General features: G+C 36.6%; 1 protein-coding gene across 1 annotated transcript in view; it reads right to left on the reverse strand.

Annotated features, from left to right (window-relative positions):
• PRKDC (protein kinase, DNA-activated, catalytic subunit) overlaps positions 1–20,690 on the reverse strand; it is a gene marked incomplete at its 5' end in the record, with an annotated part of 82,635 nt that overhangs the window by 33,343 nt on the left and 28,602 nt on the right. Inside the window, 25 exons of the mRNA XM_082303206.1 lie at positions 580–678; positions 1,489–1,662; positions 2,061–2,210; positions 2,304–2,428; positions 3,826–3,937; positions 4,369–4,500; positions 5,064–5,215; positions 5,437–5,580; positions 6,470–6,589; positions 6,790–6,927; positions 8,134–8,282; positions 8,507–8,579; positions 9,040–9,105; positions 9,612–9,780; positions 10,851–11,029; positions 12,157–12,364; positions 13,351–13,478; positions 13,756–13,923; positions 14,911–15,015; positions 15,951–16,136; positions 17,550–17,750; positions 17,914–18,069; positions 19,116–19,248; positions 19,371–19,579; positions 20,263–20,489. Coding sequence (XP_082159332.1) covers positions 580–678; positions 1,489–1,662; positions 2,061–2,210; positions 2,304–2,428; positions 3,826–3,937; positions 4,369–4,500; positions 5,064–5,215; positions 5,437–5,580; positions 6,470–6,589; positions 6,790–6,927; positions 8,134–8,282; positions 8,507–8,579; positions 9,040–9,105; positions 9,612–9,780; positions 10,851–11,029; positions 12,157–12,364; positions 13,351–13,478; positions 13,756–13,923; positions 14,911–15,015; positions 15,951–16,136; positions 17,550–17,750; positions 17,914–18,069; positions 19,116–19,248; positions 19,371–19,579; positions 20,263–20,489 — 3,703 coding nt within the window. The remainder of the gene's footprint in view (positions 1–579; positions 679–1,488; positions 1,663–2,060; positions 2,211–2,303; positions 2,429–3,825; positions 3,938–4,368; positions 4,501–5,063; positions 5,216–5,436; positions 5,581–6,469; positions 6,590–6,789; positions 6,928–8,133; positions 8,283–8,506; positions 8,580–9,039; positions 9,106–9,611; positions 9,781–10,850; positions 11,030–12,156; positions 12,365–13,350; positions 13,479–13,755; positions 13,924–14,910; positions 15,016–15,950; positions 16,137–17,549; positions 17,751–17,913; positions 18,070–19,115; positions 19,249–19,370; positions 19,580–20,262; positions 20,490–20,690) is intronic.

Consider the following 20,690-nt stretch of genomic DNA (forward strand, 5'->3'; position numbering starts at 1 on the left):
CAAAAACCACACCAACAAAAACCTCCAGAACAATAAGCTTTTAAAGCCTTCAACTAACACTTTAATGCCATTAATCTTCCATCGAATTACACTGAATTCCTCATTCATCTACCATGTTCTCTGCCTGATAGTAAAGGTTTACTCTGAACAAAATATTTCTGTCAAGTGTTTTCCTCTTGAGAAGTGCTATGTACAGATAAGCACCAAGATCCCCTCTTCTATCTTTTGCTCCACCAAGAGAAATTTAAAAAATCCAACATTTAATCTACTGTTGTGTGTTTGTATAGGAGGGTCCTCCTTGTTCAAAAACTCTAGAACATTAATGCAGAATTAGGTTTAACATAGTGAAACAACCTCCCCACAGCTTAGAAGTTCGTTCAAATGCTCCACTTAGATTCGGTGTAAAACCACGGGACACAATTTTATAAACTGGAAGAAAAGGAAATGGTATTATCTCAGTGTTGCTCTTTTACACTGAAATACTCAAAAAACCTCTCAGGATCAACTCTTTTGCTATAAACAAAGTAAGAGAAATGTAGGTATTTTTATTTCAGACAGTTATCACAACGCTCTACTCACTGCAGTTCAGCATTCTCATCAATTAGTCCTTGAAGCAGCATTTCTTTTGCCACTTTGAGTATCTCCCGAGAATCTTCATCTGTTTGACTTTCTGGATCACTGATGGTAGGAGAAAAATATCTATTAATGACTTCTCTCAAATAATCCATAGCAAAATAAGAGAATGAGGATGGTGAAACAAAAAGGAAGATTATGCCCTCTGATAAAAATCTCAACTTGGCATGACAACATAACATGAGGTCTTCCTTGCCAAAAATGCCTTGTGAAGATCCACTACTTATCAAAGAAATAATCTAATAAGCTAAGTAACACATTAGGTATTTATTATGAAGTTTGCATGGTTAAATCTGAAAAAACAGGCAGAGAATGCTTTTCACAAGTGATGCTGGAGTAAATATTGCCTGTACTTTTTCTTCACAGTAACTGTCCATTCAAACAGTTATCTTGGGAAAAAGCACATAAAACCCAACTAAGTTAGATAATTCAACAGCACCCCACTTGTCATGTGCCTGTTCCCTATTCTAAGGGGTCAAGCAGAAAGACCATCTTTATACTACCAGATTGAAGGGATCCAGATCACGCCCACGTGCCTTAATGTATCTTCTACCTAAAAGCAAATTTCTTTAATGTATAATTTTCACTAGTTACAAATTCCAGCAACAAGAAAAAAAGCTGGAACATCGAAGTTAAGACCTCTTATGCCATCCTGCTGTGGTGATGCAACGTCCTAGTTCTGGTCCAAGTATTTATCCCTTACTGGAAGTGATAAAATTGCCACCAAAGGCCAGAGCCAGTTAGGCAAATCACAGACTCTATTATTCTGACAACTGGAAAAATCCCTCACCAAGGGACAAGAAGTTGGAAGACTCTTACAAACACTTTCACTCTGCCTGTGCAGGGAACACACACCTGTAATTATCGTAAATCCACATCAGGATATCATACATGCGCTGTCGACATATGACAGAAGGGTGAGAAATGAACCCTGTAACTCCAGGCAGAAGTTCTTTAAGTTCTAGTGGTTTTAATTTAGACAGCATCTTGTACACGATATCCAAACAAACCCTTTGTCTTTCATCATCCCTAAAAGAAGAGGGAAAAAAAACCCCAGTTACACTGCTTTTCTCATCACTGCTACACACAGAACCAGAAGATCAGTTTATGTTTTAGCAACAGTATTTGGTTTTGCATAAAGGGCTTTAGGTAAATACTTTTGGATCCAACCTAAGAGTAAGAATACAAGTAAACTAATACAGACCTCAGAAACTGACATCCCACTGGTGTTTCACCCTAAGGCTATTTTAGGGGCTTTTGTCTGTTTTTCACAAAGAGCTAACCATCTTAACTCCCAGATTACATTAGCTCAAATTAGGAGAGCAATGACCAAAAAGTGAAGGTGAGTTATAAATGCTTCTGAATGTAAAAATGTATGTTATCAAGAAACTTAACTATCCATCATAATCCATCACTTGACTACTTACCTATGATTCATGATCTGGATAAAGTCTTTACTCTTTAACTGCAAGTGGAGATCAGGAACTTCTTCTGCCCGGCACATTATTACTTCCAGACAATAGGTTTTCATCACACCATGAAGTTTGGGTATCAAAAAGAATACTGCATTCATAAACCTTAATTTAGCCAGAAGCCCACAAAGAAAAGCAAGTTATTCTCTATTATTCCTCTAGATTTACAGTCAACATATCACATAAATCATCACACACCTGTCAGCAAGAGGTGGAAAATTCTTAACAACTTTATTCAAGCACTGAATAAACTTATCATGTTGGGTGTTCTGATGATGTTTTAATTGTTTTACGACACAATCATAAACTGGATCTTCAAGTATCTAAAAATAAGAAAGACAGACAAGGATACCCATGAAACTCATAACTACCTTAATGACACACTGTTTTGCTGCTATGCTGTTTGATTCTAGTGCAATTCACTAGGCAAGATCCATCCAACTCATCTTAACATTCATGGTGCTTCATGGGTCCTGTACAGATCTGCCTGGCTGAAACACATGACTGCTGCTTGAAAAACACATTTTTGAGCTTCCTTTGACTGGTTTGGAACCAACACCTTAATTTTGTAGTACAAATTGCTTAGTGTGCTTATGCAAATATTAAGCAGCTTCTCATTCAGTACAGAAATTTCCAATCAACGAATGTAAAAAACCAAGACATTTTTAGTAAAAAGGTGAAAAACAACCAGCAACCTGCAATTAACATCAAAGAAATAAGCCTTGTTGAGGATAAAATTTAGACCACCTTTTCTCATTTATTCAAAACACTGCTTATAATGGAACTTGGAATACTGAGAAAGACTCAGGAAGATTTATGGAATATGCTCTACAAACAGTGAAAGAACAACCAGAATGCAATTAAGTGGGAAAAGAAGTAAGGATATAAGGAGAGAAGGAAGAATAAACTACAAGGTCAGGCTAATACTCTACTTAGCCAACAACTTGGTATTTTTGTCTTGAATAGCAGTTATAGAATTATATTTAGGGGGAACACATGATCCTGGCTGCATTTTGTCCTCCTTTTCTCATACACAATCCAACATGCATTTGTCATTAGATTAGGGATCTTTGAGTGTACATTGCTGTCTGCTGTCTCTAGAACCTCTCTCCATGACAATTTTTTGTGCATGAATTTCCCTAATTTCTCTTTGACCCTGCTGATCTATTTATCCCTAGAACCTCTTCTGGCACCGGACTACAGAAGTTCACTAACCATTGTGTGAATAAGTACCTCTAGCATATGTCTCAAACTGACTTCTGTGATCATCAAGCACAATCCCCTAGTTCTAGTAGTGTAGGATTTGGTGAGTAACAGTTTTGCATTCATCTTATCCCCTACCTATAAAAAACCTGGATTCAGATACAGTTATTCAAAAGGTAGCTCCAAACCTCCCAAATTGCTTTTTTTTTTCCTCTTAAAAACCCCCCAATTTTAAAACATGCTGCGCTAGTATTGCTGGCTGGCAAAAGCTGAACAAAGCCTCAGAAAGAGATCATTCACTGACAGATCCAAAAGAGCAAGGAAAAAAATTCTGCACTTAGTCTGCCCTCAAATTCTTTTCCTGTTGAGTTAGTAGTTTAAATCTTTAATTAATCTGTTGGATAAAGACTGTTGAGTTTTAGATACATCCATTTTTGGATATGAATTGAGTAGTCATACAGACGATGAATATAAAATTAAGACAGGAATGGTCAAACACAAAATACAGTTCACTTACATTTTCTCTCTCAGCAATGTATTGAAGAGCAAGTCCCAACACTTCTGCTGCAGCTGCATAAACTTCTTTATACTTTAGTAAGCCCATGTTGCTGGTCAAAGCTTGAAAATACCTAGCACAAAAGATAGACCTGCTGCAAGCCACTACTCCAGCACACAAATTTAAACTGAAGCAAAAAACTAAATCTGAGTTGCCTAGAGTAATAGTGACTGCTTTCAGAAGAGCTGACAGCACAACATGGATTTTCCACTTGCACTGCCTCAAATCCCTGCTTTAGCAATTCCTGACTCCAATAATGTCCACAAAACTGCAACCCCGGGGCCCACCGTAAAAAAGAGTACATTCTTCTAGATATTTTCCAAAATAAATGTGGTCTGCAATTTGTAGCTAGAAAAGTATTACATCTGCCAGATGATAACAAAGGGATGATGGGACAAGGGATTCCAAAGAACAAGCTCCCATACATCATGCTCACAAATTAAACTTGCTCTCTTTGGCTTAAGATTTTTTCAAGATCATTCACAAAAAATCTGCATTTCTCACCTGACACGATCTATTTCACATTTTGGGTCAAAGGGTGGCATATTGTTAGCAAGAACAATTCCCAGCAGCTGAATTCCCACTGAATTGTCCTTTGTATCAGGGTCTCCACCAGAAAACTTTTCAAATATTAAACTGTTGGATAAAAACACAAAAGCAGTGATAGACATTAAAACCCCAAAAGAGATGCACCCTAAATCACTCACTGTCTGTGTATACAGGGATATATATGCACGTGTACAACCCACCAAAGGGATACTGTCAGAAAGCAGTAAATATTTAGCTTCAATGAAGAAGTTTTTGCAAAGAAACCCACCCCAAAACAACTAAAAAGAGATTGTAACCCCACACAAATGCTTGATGAGTTCTGGAGCATGGCAGATAGCAGAAGTCTTACTAAGAAGGCACCAATATTCAATGATAATATCCAAAACTTCAAATAAAAAGCCATCTTTGTAGAGATTACTACTGCTTTTAGTTGCTACTGTCATAATCCTTTACATATTTTCCCATCTCTCTCCTTGTTGCTTTTCAAATTAATCTACAGTCTTTGGAGAGTTTGATTCTGAAGTTCTACTGTCCACTTGAGGGACAAAAAGTTTACTATAGCAGCTGAATTTACCTTCCCATGTCCTTTGATACCCTTCACTTATATTTTTGAAATACTGATAAAAGAAAGCAGTTTTCCAAATGTTTACCTGTAAGGTATGGAGAGACACTTCTTCCAACACTCTATAACTGTCTTTATGATTTCCAGATTGTGTCTGAACACAGCTTTTTTTGGGTGAAAGGCATTTTTCATCAAGAATTCAAGCAATCTGTTAGCTAAAATCTCATCCTTAATATTCCCCTACAAAGACCAGGAGCAAAAATAACCATAGTGACTCCAAGAAGATGTATTTTACAAAACCAAGTAAGTAATCAAGTTATGTTTGAAGTTAATACGTAAAAGAATTGTAAAATGTAAAAGTGGACTGATGCATAAAATTATTTAAGAGCATAAAAACAAATTCATTCATTCTTTACCAAACAGCCACAATAATAATAAAAACGAATTTCACATTTCCTTACTTTAGGAGTGGCTACACTTGTCCAGGAAAGGATTGTAACTACTATTTCCACTACCATGTAGTGAATCCCTTCACCTCCATTATTTCCAGAAACAACAAGTTGCAGCAATGGACCAAGCCAGTGCTTCGCATAAGGCCGGAATACCTACAGAGAATCAATGATAAAGTACAAATTACCCAAGTATTCAGCAACCTGCTGTTCAATAAACATTACAGGTAAGACTGCTAGACCAACCTCTCTAGCACTTTTGCTCAACCCTCGAGGCAACAACCATAAAAAATTTAAAATAAAAAGTATCCATAACTACACTTCTCACTTTTGCTTAGAGACCTTTAACCACAGAAAGTTAATTAAGTTAATTATTTCACCAGGGCACAGATAGTACGGCTCTCACATAGAAAATCTGTCTGTAGAGGATTTGAAAGAGTATGCCATTCATCTATCCTTCCATTTCAGACAGCTTTACTAAGAAAGTAGCATTAAATGGGTATAAAGTTTCTTGAAATATTTCTGAAATTCAGCATTTTTGGATTTGGAATATTCCAGACAGAACCATTATACTTTAAAATAATTGTATGAAATAGCTTGAGAATGTTTTACTCAAGAATGTGAGCTGGAAAACATTTCTTCTCAAGCAAAGACACCTTATGCTATCTTAGTATCTTTCTGCAACAAATTTAACTCAAAGTGTTTCTATAAGACTCATCTGTGACCATTAATAAAACATTGTATTTGCTGTGAAGATGGAAAGTATAATCAGCCACACCTTTTGCATAAGTATCAATGAATACATTACTTGTGGTTTCCAGAAGACACATATGGTGGACACCCTCTACTTATAGAAGTAGAGTATGGGAGAAAAAGTATTAATAATACATTCAAAATACTTGTACTATCTGGAATTTTGGGCCATAAATGCACTCCCTTTTATCACAGCAAACTACTCAATTTGAATACCCCCAAGGTCTCAGCTGATGAAATATTTTACCCTGCAAGAGTTACACAGTTTATATTATGAAAAAAAATTACTCACATCCTCAGTATTAACAATAAGTTTTGCTATGAAGAGGCGAATATTTAATGGTACTGATGGGTTTTCTAATTTGCCATGAAGAAATTTCATCCAAAGAGGAAGAGCTACTGGAACTGTTCCCTGAAATTTAGACAAGATGAGCAAAAGTCAAATCACTTCTTGCACCAAACAGGCTTACCAAGCCAAAAAGCCCCAAGCTCAAACCACACAGGTTTCACTATAACATAGCCAAGAAAATGAAAAAATGAAAGGATTCAATCATGACTCTCTTTTCTTGGTAGCGTTAATGGAAAAATGCCAACTTTTTAGCTAATACTGGCCTCCTCCACTTTGGGTGTGATCTGGTTCCTCTGCATATGTTTAATCAGAGTGGTCATAGAAGCCATACATTCATGTTGGTTGAATTCATCCATTTCCAGTTCCATCTCATCGTTTAAAACCTTGTATTCTGTGGGCTCCTTAATTAAAAAAAAAAAAAAAGTGTTACTATGATTAATAACAACACTGCATTTTATTTTAAATCCCAATCATGCCATGAGTCATCCTGATCTTATCTGTGCTTAGATTTCACTACACACTCGGTGTGTGCAACAGGGAATACATCAAATGTATTGTTCAAACAGACACCTCCCAAATGCACGCAGCAGATCTGCACGTCCTTTACCTTTTGTGCCAACAGATGCCAACTTTATGTTACTCTGACTTTACTACCTGCCAGGACAGGTGTGGCAAATGCTGAAAGCAGAGGAGGAGTGAAGCTGAACCTCACAGAAATGATTTCATTTCATAGCTCAAAGAATGCGGTAACACATGAGGGAAAGCTCTACTTCTATGGATGTGTTGTTTCACATTGACTAGCATCTGCAGCAGCTCTCTTCAGGGACACAGAGTTAATCACAAAAGAAAATTGTTTAGTTAGAAATTACAAAATTACTAGGCAAACTAGAAGCATATTTTCTATCTTGCTTAACTTCCCTGCAGCTAAAACACCTCCTCGCTCCAAAACATGGAAACAGTTTATCTTCACCAATGTTAACAGTTATTTTGACAGATTGTGTCTTCAGTGTCTATGATACTTTTACAAGCTGTCTGTTTCACAGCAGGTATCTATTCTATCAGCATTAGGGCTAGTGAGACATCTTTTGATTGCAGAAGGAACACAACTTCAAGTCTTCAAAGAACAGCACTTAATATTTCCCAAAAGCAACAGTTAAATACAAGGTGCCACAACAGAAAAGCAAAAACAATTGTTTGATTATTTATTCCATGCAAATAATACAGCCAGTTCTGTCACAGACCAAAAGAGGGCAACAATGAAACCTGATGGCTAACAGCAAAACACAACCATCACAGGATGTGCCTGAGTGCAGTCGCAAGCCATCATTTTACAACTCAGGCTGGACTTCACTCACACTGCTCAGCTTTAGAAACCCAATAGGGCATTGTTTTTCTCCAGCTGTAGACACTGGAGAGAAGAACTAAGAAAAGTGACGGACAGAAAACAGCTCAGGTCCCCTCCATCATCTTCTGGAGGAACTCATTCTCAGTCAGGTAGCACAAATATAGAAGACTAGAAATTTCTCTTTCTCAACCCCAATAAATGTATGCAATTGCTCAAAAGCATAAAACTTGTCTTTCTCACAGCCCATAAGTTATTAAATTACCTTTCTTCTGAAACGAGTGCTGCTAGCTGTAACATCTTGGGAACTATAAGAAAAACCTTGGACTCCAGTAGAAAAATCAAACTGACTCATTTCTTCACTCAAACTGCTATCCATCATGTATGATGAAGAAGCTAAATACTTGGGCTCATCTAAACAGGAAAGAAGAACAGTCCATTAATCAAGGTAATTACAAGAAACAAGCTTTTACTGCCCACTAAAACTTGAGGGTAGGTGGGAATTGATTGTTAGATGAAATACATTGAATGCTTTTATTTGTTCCTGCTACTGTAGAAGCCAACTAAGAACACATCAAGAAACACTGTATGAAAGGTAAGAAAGCATTTCTTTCATTGCCATAAATAAACTTTCATACCCTGGCTGCTATTCCCTGCATCCCTGGCCTCCTTCCTAATAGCAATGTACCGCTTCTTCCTTTCCAGAGGCACCTAAACAGCAAGAAATAAAGTTCTAATTACTTAATTAAAAAAAATAGTTAATTAGTTAAAAAAAATATACTACAGGTTATTTACACTTATTTATTTACTGGGATACAAAAAAAAAAAGATCAAAACCATTTAACATGAATGGAAATCTCATGTTGTAAATGATTATTTAGTGCTAAATGAAAACAACTGAATTTTTTATTCCTATAGCTGTTCACTGTCAAAATAAATACGCTAAAAAGTATGTTAAAAGTATACACACTGCAGGTCCATTACAAATTTCAGGTCTGGATTTCTCTCACAAAAATGTATTTTAAGTCATTAGAGGAATACTGCATTTTTTGTATCCGCTACAGAACCCTCTTTCTCCATATGTGAGAATTGACCTGGTCTTCAGTAACTACACTGTTAACTCATACCCTTCTTTTACTTCCAAATACTAAAGGCCAGAAATTTCACTCACCTCAATTTCAACAGGAAATGTATACTGACGCTTCAGGTCTATCAAATTTTCAAAAATCAGCAAGTTCTGCAAACCGAAGCATGTTTGGAAATAGCAAAATTATAATGCTGCACACAATAACAATTGCTTTGAATGTATTTCTTCTTTAAGGAAATTCAACAGATCAATGTACAACATAGAAAGTATGGCATGTTTTCTCTTCTACATCAGTACTCTAAGAAGAATTTTGCTATTTAACTACTCAAGAATTCACGGCACATAATGTGCTCTGTAAAAAGGTCTCTCTTATTCAAGTACATTCCAAGCCCTGGAGAACTTAAACAATAGGGGCTTTTTCCTCATATTTTAGAAAATCAATTGGGAGTGGAAGGAAAACAGTATTACTACTTCACTCATTCCCAAACAGTTGGTAAAACTGTCATCAGCTACCACTCCTTCTATTGCCTCACTGGGTAGTTTGTTAGTATAATTGCATGTCATTCAGGTTTCATTCTTTGATTTATTGCAATCAGGTAACATCACTTTGTGTCTCATGCTCTGGAAGCCTTCTACCAGCAACAAAAGCTTCTCACCTTTTCTGATTTTTCTGAAAAAAGAAAGCCTTGATAAAATTTACTTTCAGTGAAGACACAACTGATGACAGCAATAGCACAATTATATGCTGCACAGTGATACTGTCTCCTCTTCTCCAACAGTTGACTCTCTCCTGCCATATTTTCTGTAAATGCATCGTAGCATGACCTTGAAATACAAACAGGCAAGAAAACACCATTAGAAGTCTTTTATTAAGCAGTATGAGAAGAGTTCCAATCAGAGACCAGTGAATCAACAGAATTTCAAGGGAGCAGTATCCGATTAAATCACCTCAGACTTGTTCAAGTATTCTGCAGGTAAATGGAACCAAAATGGAACCATTCAGCAACGACAAAGAAAACTTCCCCAACTATTTACACAGGAGTCCTTAATGTCAGGAATATGATGACAGGTAATGTTCAGGTAAGATGAGTACATGTTTTGATGCATACATAAATTTCTCTCATGGTCCTTTGCCAAGAATTATGAATGGACACGCATGCTAAGGTATTTTATGGATTAGCTGAAGAAAACCAGTTTAGATGTGACTTCTAAAGGTCTTTGGCAGAAAGCCATTTATAGATCTGCAAATCATAGCCAAGAAATTCTTTGAAGTCCTCAGAGGACATAGTATTGTAAAACAAAATTAAAACAAAACAAAGCAAACAGCAATTCAGGCATCTTCTGGTTTTCTCTGAATATTAAACAAACTAAACAATACTAATTAACATACATATCTAGTACTTATCTTTTGTCCCCCTTTGCAGTGATGATTAAGCCAAACTACTCCTACAGGGTGTGCTGCTGTATTATGAAATGTAAATGAAAATCCATCCTGTCTTCTCATCAATCATATCAATATCAGTTTTACAACACAGAACCATACTCCACATGAAAGTGTGAGTAGGCTGAAACTGAAGTTGTGAAAACACAAATTAAAGGCCAAGAATCATACTGAAGAGGTGAAATAAATGCACAGGCTTAACAAATTAAAAAAAGGAAAGGACAAAAGCAGGGGCAAAAGTTATCCTGACATAGGACTGTAAGTTTACACTGTAGATCATGCTATCAATGCAAACTCAATATTGTGTATTTCATTTAAAATCAAAAGTTATGTAAGAGATTACATTTACCCTTGAATAAATCCATCTTCTGCTTCATATGGCCTACTTAAAAAAAGCAAATCTGGCCAAAACCTAACGAGAAACATAAAGTAACAAAATAAACAATAGTCTTACTTTATTAATGTCTTGGTAAGTTCATTTCCTTCTACACTCATGGAGCCACAGTAAGCTTGGTTAATTTTAGAGTCCTTGGAGTAAACTTCCTCTTTTGAAAGTCGCACATACATCACTTCTAGCAGCTTGTAATACCCCATTTTCTTGGTGACTTGTTTATCAAAAGTATATTCATGGGACTGGAAACAAATAAGCAAAATTTGGATCTTGTCCTTTTTAAATGGTTCCACAGTCACTTTAAGGTTCTCTTAGACAGCCTTTAGCTTACTTCTACCTTCTAAAAGAGGAAAGAGCTGACAATAATAAAAGACTGACAGACTCTGAGTTCCTGTGTAGTACAGTTATTAAAACTGTGTTGACCCATGTTTGTCTGGTGAGCTGTGTTAACTACAATTGGCCTAAATTATTATAAGGATACTGGAGGAAAATAAGCAGAGTACCAAGTGACAGCTCAGCTTCACAACACGTGTAAGCAAAACTCACACCTGTCACTATCCTTGGTATCATTCATGAGTTTCTTTCTGCACCTCATTTTGGTACCAACATTTACAGCAACAGGAACATGGTGGGGGTGACCCTACATGAATCTTAGTTTTAGCATTTTGTTTCAATAACTATTACTAAACACGGGTCATTTCAGCATCTTGCTCGTCCTGCTGCCTTTGAACATCTGACCAGAAAAACCATGGGAGTGAAGAACTATAGCAAGAGCAGAGACCTCCACTGGCAACAAGATCACTGCACACAACTGTATTCTTAAATTGGAAGACAGCCTGTAAATAGGGAAAGGAAGAACTGTGCTCCTAATCCCTTGCAGAAGAATCTTTGCAATGATTACAGATGTATTTCTTTCTCTAAAAGTAATGTACCTAATTTCACAGCTTTCATTATAGAGGTTGAAAACCTCTCCAAAAATGTAGTAACAGGCTACAATTTTATACAGCTTTTATATTTCGAGGTTAAAATGGGTTTTTGCTTTTGACAGAACTTCAGACCCCTTTAGATATATATACCTAACATTCCAACTTCAATTTTTATACACAATAGATATGTAAACATGCATTAACTCCAAAGGAAGAGTGTGTTGGGGAATAAAGAAAAGCTTATCAATATAAAGAAAAGCTTATCAATAACAATCAAATTATATAACTGGCACATGCTTCTGTTCCAGGATACAGAAAACTAGAAAGGAAACCCTTTTTATCAGTGTTTCATTCGAAGTTAAGCAAAATGTACATACCAACATCAACATTTTATTAGACCTTCCCTAACCCTAAAAAAAAAATTTAAAAAAAGTAATTCATACCTTTGTAAACCTGGAATTAAGTGTATCCATAGCCTCTACTATAATCTTGCCAAAGAATTCTCTCAGTGCATCCAAGCTGCAGTGCCACAGGAGAGTGAGGAGGGACCGATCCACAAATGCTTGACGAGCAGTATTTGAAAGAAGTTCTTCATTTTGGAACATTTTGTGAACAGTGTCCAACAGTATCACTTGCTTGTCAGTGGTGCTCCTAAACAAGATGGAAATCTCAAGATGAAAACTCTTTTACCAGACTTCACTTAAAATCTCAAATCCTTAGGACTTTAAAATTTTTTATTGTCTGCATTCATACCCTCTTGGATTATCCTACAAGACATGCAAGATCAGGTTGAACCACCAAGTATTACGCACCTCTCAAAACAACCCACCTCAGCTTCTTAGGCTGCAAGAGATGGCAAACTTGTTTGTGTATCTTTAATAATTTAATCCTAAAGCAAACATTAACTTTCTCAAGTCCTTTTCACTGAGAAACCTAAAAAAAAATATATATATATATTATCTGGAACATGTGAAGGATGTCGGCAAACCGAAGGAAAAAAAAGAGCCGTGGCTATCAAGCATTCCACTACTAGATGATCTGTTGTTCTGAATAATTTTACTAAAGCTAAAGATTCAAAAATGGGATTTGGGCATAAGGTAAATGACTTTTTCAGGAAATAACATGCTCCACAATTGTGGAGCCCATCAAAACTGGAATGTTGGTTTTGGAAGAGATACTGAATACCTCTTCTGTGGACACAGCATGTTTGAGTCTACAATTTAACACCCTGGAAATATTCAATTAAATAAGTGCATTGTTGTAGTTTCAAAGGGGTCAAACAAATGAATTCTGTGTCAATTTAAGTACTATCAACTTAAGTGATCATATAGGGATAGCAAATATATAACAAACAAGTACTATTGTCAACTGGATTCTCTCAGAACAAGCTTATTTACAGAAGGCTTTCCAAATTTGCACAAGCACTGGACGTGTAATCTGGAAACTGGTGCCACTTGTTCACACTTCGGAAATACTTTGAAAATGTGAAGACAAAAGCAAAACCTGAATTAAAACTATTATGCAAAACTTTATAGTGTAAATCATCACTCTTATAAGGACAATAAAATACAAGAAGCACATTTGCTTCAGCAAAAATTCAGTGAGAAGAAGCACAAAATCCAGTGGACTAAACCAACCTTCTGGAAATTCTTTTGAAGCTGGCTTGAAATAAATCCTCCATGAAATGTCTGTGATCCCTACAGAGGATTTCTGTCATCAGTTGCAACAACATTGGACTCTGAGACAATTCTAACGCATCTAAAAACTGAAGAAGAAGCAACATGTAACATGAAGAGCAACACTGGATCAGATCACTTCAATCTAATGATTAATACTGATCAGAAGCAGATGCACAGAAGTGTGTGCTTATTTAATGTGCTTCTGTAGATTCAATTTCTGGATAAATATGTAACCCAGAAACAGGCAAGCTGATCCCCTCATGTGAGCTTAGAAAATATCTCTTTAATTCCAGATCCTCTGAAACACTGTTTCTAGACACAGTTCACTTCGGCTTCTAATTATGTTTTGTTAAAAATACTGACCTTCTTAGTGCAGTCTACATAGTTATTGTGCTTCAAAGTTCCTTTGGGAAACTCATCAGACCTCATGGGAAAATTGAAAGCTACAAGTTGATCCAGAGCATTCTTAAGGTCACTAAGCTTTTCTCCTGTCAAATTAGTGAAGAACGGGAGAATTATCACTGCTTGGCCCTGAAGAAAAAAAATAAACAAACATAAAAAAGATACAGTTTCACACTAAAAAATAAGTTATTCCCTAACTATGGAGCCAGCTGAACAGGACCACAAAACAGCAGCAGTGGTTTTTTTCACCGATTCAATGGCTCAGTGTACTAATAAAAATATGTTATGTAGCTGCTCATCTTTTCAGATACTGGTTCAGAGAACAGCCTTTAACTGTCAGGTCACTTCTGAGTGAGAGTTAAAAGTTAATTAATATCTCATGGCTGACATGGCTATGAATAACATCTCATTGCTCTTTTAAGCAACCATTCAATCTCGTACAAGTCACTGATTTAATGCATCATCTTGCAGCCAAAGCAAAATCCCGAACTTTATTTATTTTGAATGCATAGGAAAGTACAAAACTCTGTCTAATTAAAGGCAGGCTGACTGAGAAGCAACTATGCAAAACTTTCATAAATATACAATTTTTTATTATTCTAGTCCAACCTTTATGCTCTAGCATCTTTCATAACTCACACTTCCACTCTGCAGCACTTTATCTCCCTCTCCTGCCCAAGCTGCACATAGCAGCTACTCCATTAGTACTGGTCTCACACTTGCAGACACAGACGTTCAATCTCGACAAATGTTCATAATATGAGCTGTAGGAATTGCCACTCCTTGCTAAAAGCCTGATTAGCTGTCATTTCTCCAGTGAACACCTGGGAGTTCAAGACAACTTGCAACTGATGGTAATTCTTCTTCCTAACAATTACATTCCTTTCTTTTGATCAAGGGAGAAAAAAAGAGCACCTTAAACCAAGACATGACATCTGTGATAGTGCCTTCTGTCTGAAGAACAAAAAGGACGATTTACAGGTTTTAGGATGTTGAACAGAAGAATAAAAACCCATAAGTCTGTGATAAAAATTAAGCCAAATAACAGAGAATTCCATGAACAACTAACATTCTAACCTGGGGAGGGTAGAGAAGCTGAAGAAGTGAGCAATTTACCTTAAGATTTAAGCCTAAATTCTGATCAATAAGTAGACTGGTATAGGTATTAAAAACAGCTGTAAATGCTTCATGATTGGTATTGAAAGAAACTGAAGAGTCTATCTGGAAAGACAAAAGAAATAAAAAAGTTAGTTTGGGTTTTTTTTAACTAGTCAAAGAGATTTGCATTAAGGAATAATCAAAAGCCCTTGAGCTAGATTTATTTATTTCCAAAACCACACTGAATTAACAGAAACCACATACAGAGTAATTTTGGTTTTAAAAGAAGAACTAGAAAAGCTCCTACACAGTATAAACAAAATTATAATGTTGGATATTTTTCAATTCAAAAAAATATTAAGTTCCTTCTGAAAGCCGAATTTCCTACTGGTCAGTTCACTGCCAGCTAATACAGCAATACAGTTCACATTCTGTGTCCCAACACATACCTGTAAAACAATTCAAATTTAAAATAATTAAATTACAAAAAATAAAAATTCTGCTCAACAGTTGATCTTTGAGCATCTTTGTGGACAACTACTTTTACAAGTTCCCACAAAAATCCCAAAAGGATAAGTAGATAATTATGTTTTCAAAATAAGGGGAAAAAAAACCAGACCAAAATCTCAATGTCACAAAAATTAAGTGTTTAAAATAAAGATAATTCTGCAGTCTGTTAATATGTGTAGAACTCCTCCACTGTGACTTTCTGGATGCCAACATGACAAAGAATGTTATCAGAGGCTGCTCAGAGTTCACTCTCTCTACTTCTACCAATTCTCCAAAAGGAAAAGAGGCAGCTAAACAAGAACAATTAAATGAGAACAATTAAAAAAAAAAAAAAAGGTGGTAGGGGGAAGAAGAGCAGTATCTAGTAATTTCCACCTGTCCCAAATTTTTTTGTCCTTTGCTAATAAAAACTCAGATTCTAACATTGTCCAACTTTTCCCTTTTTTCCCCAAACATAAAACATTTGACTTAAACAGCATTTCTTGAAAATAAGATGCAATCACTACAGAACTAGAAAGGTTACCTTTATTTTATAAAGCAGTGCATACCTGCAGAACTTTAGCCAGCAGGGTCAAGACTGCCATTTTGCTCTCAGCAGATGAACCTTTGGCCCACCAGCTGTCCAGTCTCTCCCAGTTTCTCAGGACAGCTGTCACCAGTTTTGCTCCTTGCTGCTTGCGCACAGCACGGTCCCTAAAACTCTGATCTAACATGCCATTCAAAATGCTCCCAACCTGGAAGGAAAAGCAACAGGTAAGATTCTTTCATCCCAAATGAAAGGGTGATAGGATCACTTCAGTGGTATGGGCAGTCATAAAAAAGAATCACAAAGCAATGCTAGATTTAAATCTCAAAAGGATGCAGAAGAAAGGTCTCTGCAGGAAATTAAAAGCACACCCTTCTCAAAAGAAAAGGCGCCTCTCCAATTTACTCCTGTTTCAGAGAGCAGTGCAGCAATTAGTTCCGATACCTTTTGTGTATATATGGAGAAATAAATGATAATCCAGAATAAAGATCAATACTTGGTAATTTTAGTAAGTGCGAAGTTGAAAAATAGCACACATGCGAACTTATTCACATCCATTTTGAAAAGAAAAACAACCCTTGCATAGCAGGTATGAACTAAGTATGCTTGAAATCTCTTTTCTTCAAAAACTCTTAGTCACTATCATCAATCAGATAGACTTAAAAGAGTTAATGTATTATGGCATGCTCCACACTGGAAACACTAGATAATCATCACCAGAAAGAGCCTTTTAAAACATACACATTCCTCTACAGTCTAACTGAACAATTTTTAGTATGACCAAAAATGATGCTGCAAGTGTTTTAAACTACTACTTGGATGCAGCACATCTAAGCATAACATTTGGGATTATAAAAGAGCCAATTATTTTAAAAGGATGATTCTACTTTGCTGAGCATCTTTTAAATCAAAAGGAAAAGCAGGCTTTTCATCTGTCTTTTTGACCCTTCTGTTATCAGAAGCAGTGAAGGAAGGCTTCTCAGATCGAAGCTTCCTTCATGGCACTGAGTTCTGTAAGTGCAGTAGACAAACAGGAAGAAGCCTGTTGAGCCAAACAAGCAGTGCTGAGACTGAGTACATGACAAAGTATTTATTTCAGCTCAGGAGGGTTGTGTGTGTGTATGTCTTTCTTTTTAATACTCTGATCTAGCTCTACCCTGGTCCTGTGGACTAAATGCCCATTAGTAGCTGGAGTTTGTTTTTCAGTTTAGTTTTATCCAAAACAAATCCAAGCCACATGCTCTGGGACCACTCAGCAATGAAAATCAAAGCACAGTAAATGGGTCCCTCCTTTGAAAGGACATTTTTAATCTGAAATACTATGCAAAGACATCCTGAAATACATAGATTTCAGGATAGGTAATACGTAAGCACTTGCCACTCAGTTTGATGTGAGATCATGGAGTAATGCCAGGTTGCCACAGATCATGAAGGTAGCGCCAGTAGGTCAAGACAAAAAAACCCCAAAAGCCAAACCAAAAACTATCAATGCATTGCTGTCTGAAATCCAACCCAATTCACTTTTTTCCCCACTACACACCCTATCTCTAACAATAAAAATACAATTGTTACTTCTAACATTCCCTTTTGACTTTGTCCTTTTAAAGAGTAAGTCCAATACCATTTGAGGATTGCTGACAGATGATTCCATAAGTGGGACTATCACATCCAGGTTTTTCAGCAGCTGTTGATTGATGGTTTCTGAGAACAGGCTGTAGAAATACTGTCCATGAGAGAAATTCATCAGGTGGTTCTGGGATGCTCCTGATAGTGGCACAGATAACACTACTGTGTTCAACAGCAGACTTACTAGCTCCTCACACTGTGAAAATTAAGGTATAGAGACAAGAGTTATCTCAAGAACACTACATTTCACTTAAAAATTTCTTAGAAAAGCACATGATTTTTTTTTAAAGCTATCATCCCAAACATATTTATTTTGTTTATTTTATTTTGAGTATTGAAACTGGAGAACCATGTCCTACCTGCTCATCAATAGCAAAGGCCAGCTGCAAGAGCCTATTAGCTAACTGCTTACTGCTGATGTCTAATGATGGAAGGGATATCCTTTCACCCCCAGGTGCAATGCCTTTATAAACAACTGAAAGAAGCTTGGAGCCAACTAAATGAGGCCCTTCATCCTATGGAAACCAAAAAAGAAGTGACAATCAATAAAAGCTGAAAAAAGGCATTCCAATCCATCTGTATAGTTAATTAAAACACTTGAACTGCCAATCATTTCCTTAAAAAGCAATGCAAATACAGCATGACAAGACACCTTTCTAACTCGGGGATAACATTTTAAATGAGACAACCCTATTGTGCACAAAGTTCAGAACAAACCAACAGTAATTTGAAAATCTTCCCAATATTCTGATCCTCCTCCACCTTCTCAGGTTTACTTGACTACAGAAGTAAAATGAACAGCTAAGTCAGGATGGGTGGGACACAAATGGTAAACCATGTGGCTCCTTGATTATCACTATACTGCAATCAGAGATCTAGATTTGGTTGATATAGAGGATGGATAGCACACAGAAATGAAATATTTTGTTACTTGTTAGTTTTGCTCAGCCTTGTTAAGCCTGATTCACAAGTTCTCAGTCTTTGTGGCTGTTGCATAACCTGATTTCCTTCAATTGCCCAAAGCAGAGATTTACTACAATCAGAAACTTAGTAGAAGGAATTTGAGTAATTTAGCCTACATCCTCACACTTCAGAGCTCTTTATCCTGTTTTCCTGCAATTCAGACCCACTATGTTGCTTCTGATCAGACAGGACATATTCCTTTCCTAATTTCCCTCATCACTTTGAATGGTCTCTGTGTAAAAGCTGTTAAAAAATGCCTCTTTTATAGGATAGTTAATCCTGATTTTTGAGCTTTCAGTCTTGTGAAGCTCACTGAAAGGAAGCTTGAGAATCTACATTCTGATTTCCAGAGTCTGGAGCCAACCAGAGAAAGGCTAATATAATTTTAAAGGTTGTTCAAGCTTTTTGTGCTACTAAGATTTGTAGAATAACCATAAAACATTTATTTTTGATCCCATTCAACACTAGCTTTTCACTGTTGATCTCATTTTAAACAACTTCATCTGATCTGTTCTTTCTTTTTATCATGGTTTTTTACACAGGAAAAGCTCTTTACAATATACAAATGTTCACTATTATTTTCTGTATTAACAATTACCTGACCATGAAGAACGGAATGAAGCAGGCCAGATTTCTGGAGCTGCTTGCAGGCAGAAAGGACAGCACTAAACCTAACTTGATCAAAACGTGCCTCTGAATTAAAGAGATCAACAGAATAAAGGTCCTCAAGGCTAGAGAGGAAAGAGAAGCAATAATGTTACATTAGTGCATCCACAGACAACATTATTTACTTTCCATTTCTCACAGTGAGTGTTTGCTCTGGACTCATGCTTGCCAGAAAGCCCCTACTTACCTCTGTGGTGTGATTCTTTTTCTTATGCACAGTTTCAAAGATTCCTGATAGGGAGATCTCATCAGAGCTTTCATGAGTCTTACTGAGATATCTGGGAGGTTCTTCATGACTTGCACATCAGCTGTGTTAAAGCCTACACGTGATGGATCACACACTGTCATCACCACAAGCTCTATGAAGCTTGCATTTAGCAGTTTCTTCTCAAGCAGCTGGAAGGAAAAAAAACATAAAATAAAAACTTGAAAAATTAATTTAGATTTCTCTATTTAATTCTTCATAACTTACAATTAATCCTATCTAAAATGAAAACAAACATGAAACAGTACCTATTCTCACTGACTTTCCCTATTGAAATGTCTGACTTTCAATCATTTATGCTAATGCACAGAAATGAGGTATCTATAGAAATAGACATAGGATATATGCTATCCCATCAAACTGCAAGTAAGACCTTTTAAACCACATAGGCCTGTTTCAGTCCTGACTATACACCTGTAAATCCTGATGTACACCTCTGTACACACTATCAGAGAGATTTGCTGAAGAGACAATCACTGTCTCAGAACTAAACTTGGCAGTGTAAATTTCCTAAGAGACTCAGAAGTACTACACTTTATATAGTTAAATATGGTTTATAGTGCATCAAATAGAGACACCAATAGAGGGACAAATAGAGAAAGTGAAATAGAGGAACCTGAATATCTATACTGAATTCAAGAAAGAATTAACACAATCTGCCTTTCTGCCTTTTAAGCAGCTACCACCTCCACACATTTAATGCCATCAGGAATCATACAGGAACTATTCATTGCAAGTACTCCATATACAGAACACATATATTTAACCACATATAAAATTTGAATCTTTTATCCACTACAGATATCAGAGCTACCTCCCAGAAATCCTGCTGGCACATTTCCAGGATCACGGTGACAAACTCCATGATCCGGACGATAATGGTACACTTGCTGTAGCTGTACACATCTCTCTCCTGTGGACTGAACGTGCTGCCTTTCAAACTGCAGTCAAAGCACTGCTCTGCTGCGTGGATATCATGCAAAGCAATAGTGTCAAGGAAGAACTGCACGGCTTCCAAGAACGAGGAGCTTTCATTTACACCTAGAAAGAATCACACTTAGTTGAAATGATACAGCAGCTCTCAATTTAAAAATATTGTCATTCTTCCATGACTGTTTCATGCTTGGAAGAAAACAGTCAAACTGAGATGACAAACAGATGAACATCTCACACCAGTGTTTTCTGAAAGCTCTATGCCAGTTCTAAATATTACCATTCTGGGCAATAGAATAGCAGGGCAGC

Source organism: Coloeus monedula (genome assembly GCF_965178545.1).
Source record: "Coloeus monedula genome assembly, chromosome: 1".
Lineage (NCBI taxonomy): Eukaryota > Metazoa > Chordata > Aves > Passeriformes > Corvidae > Coloeus > Coloeus monedula.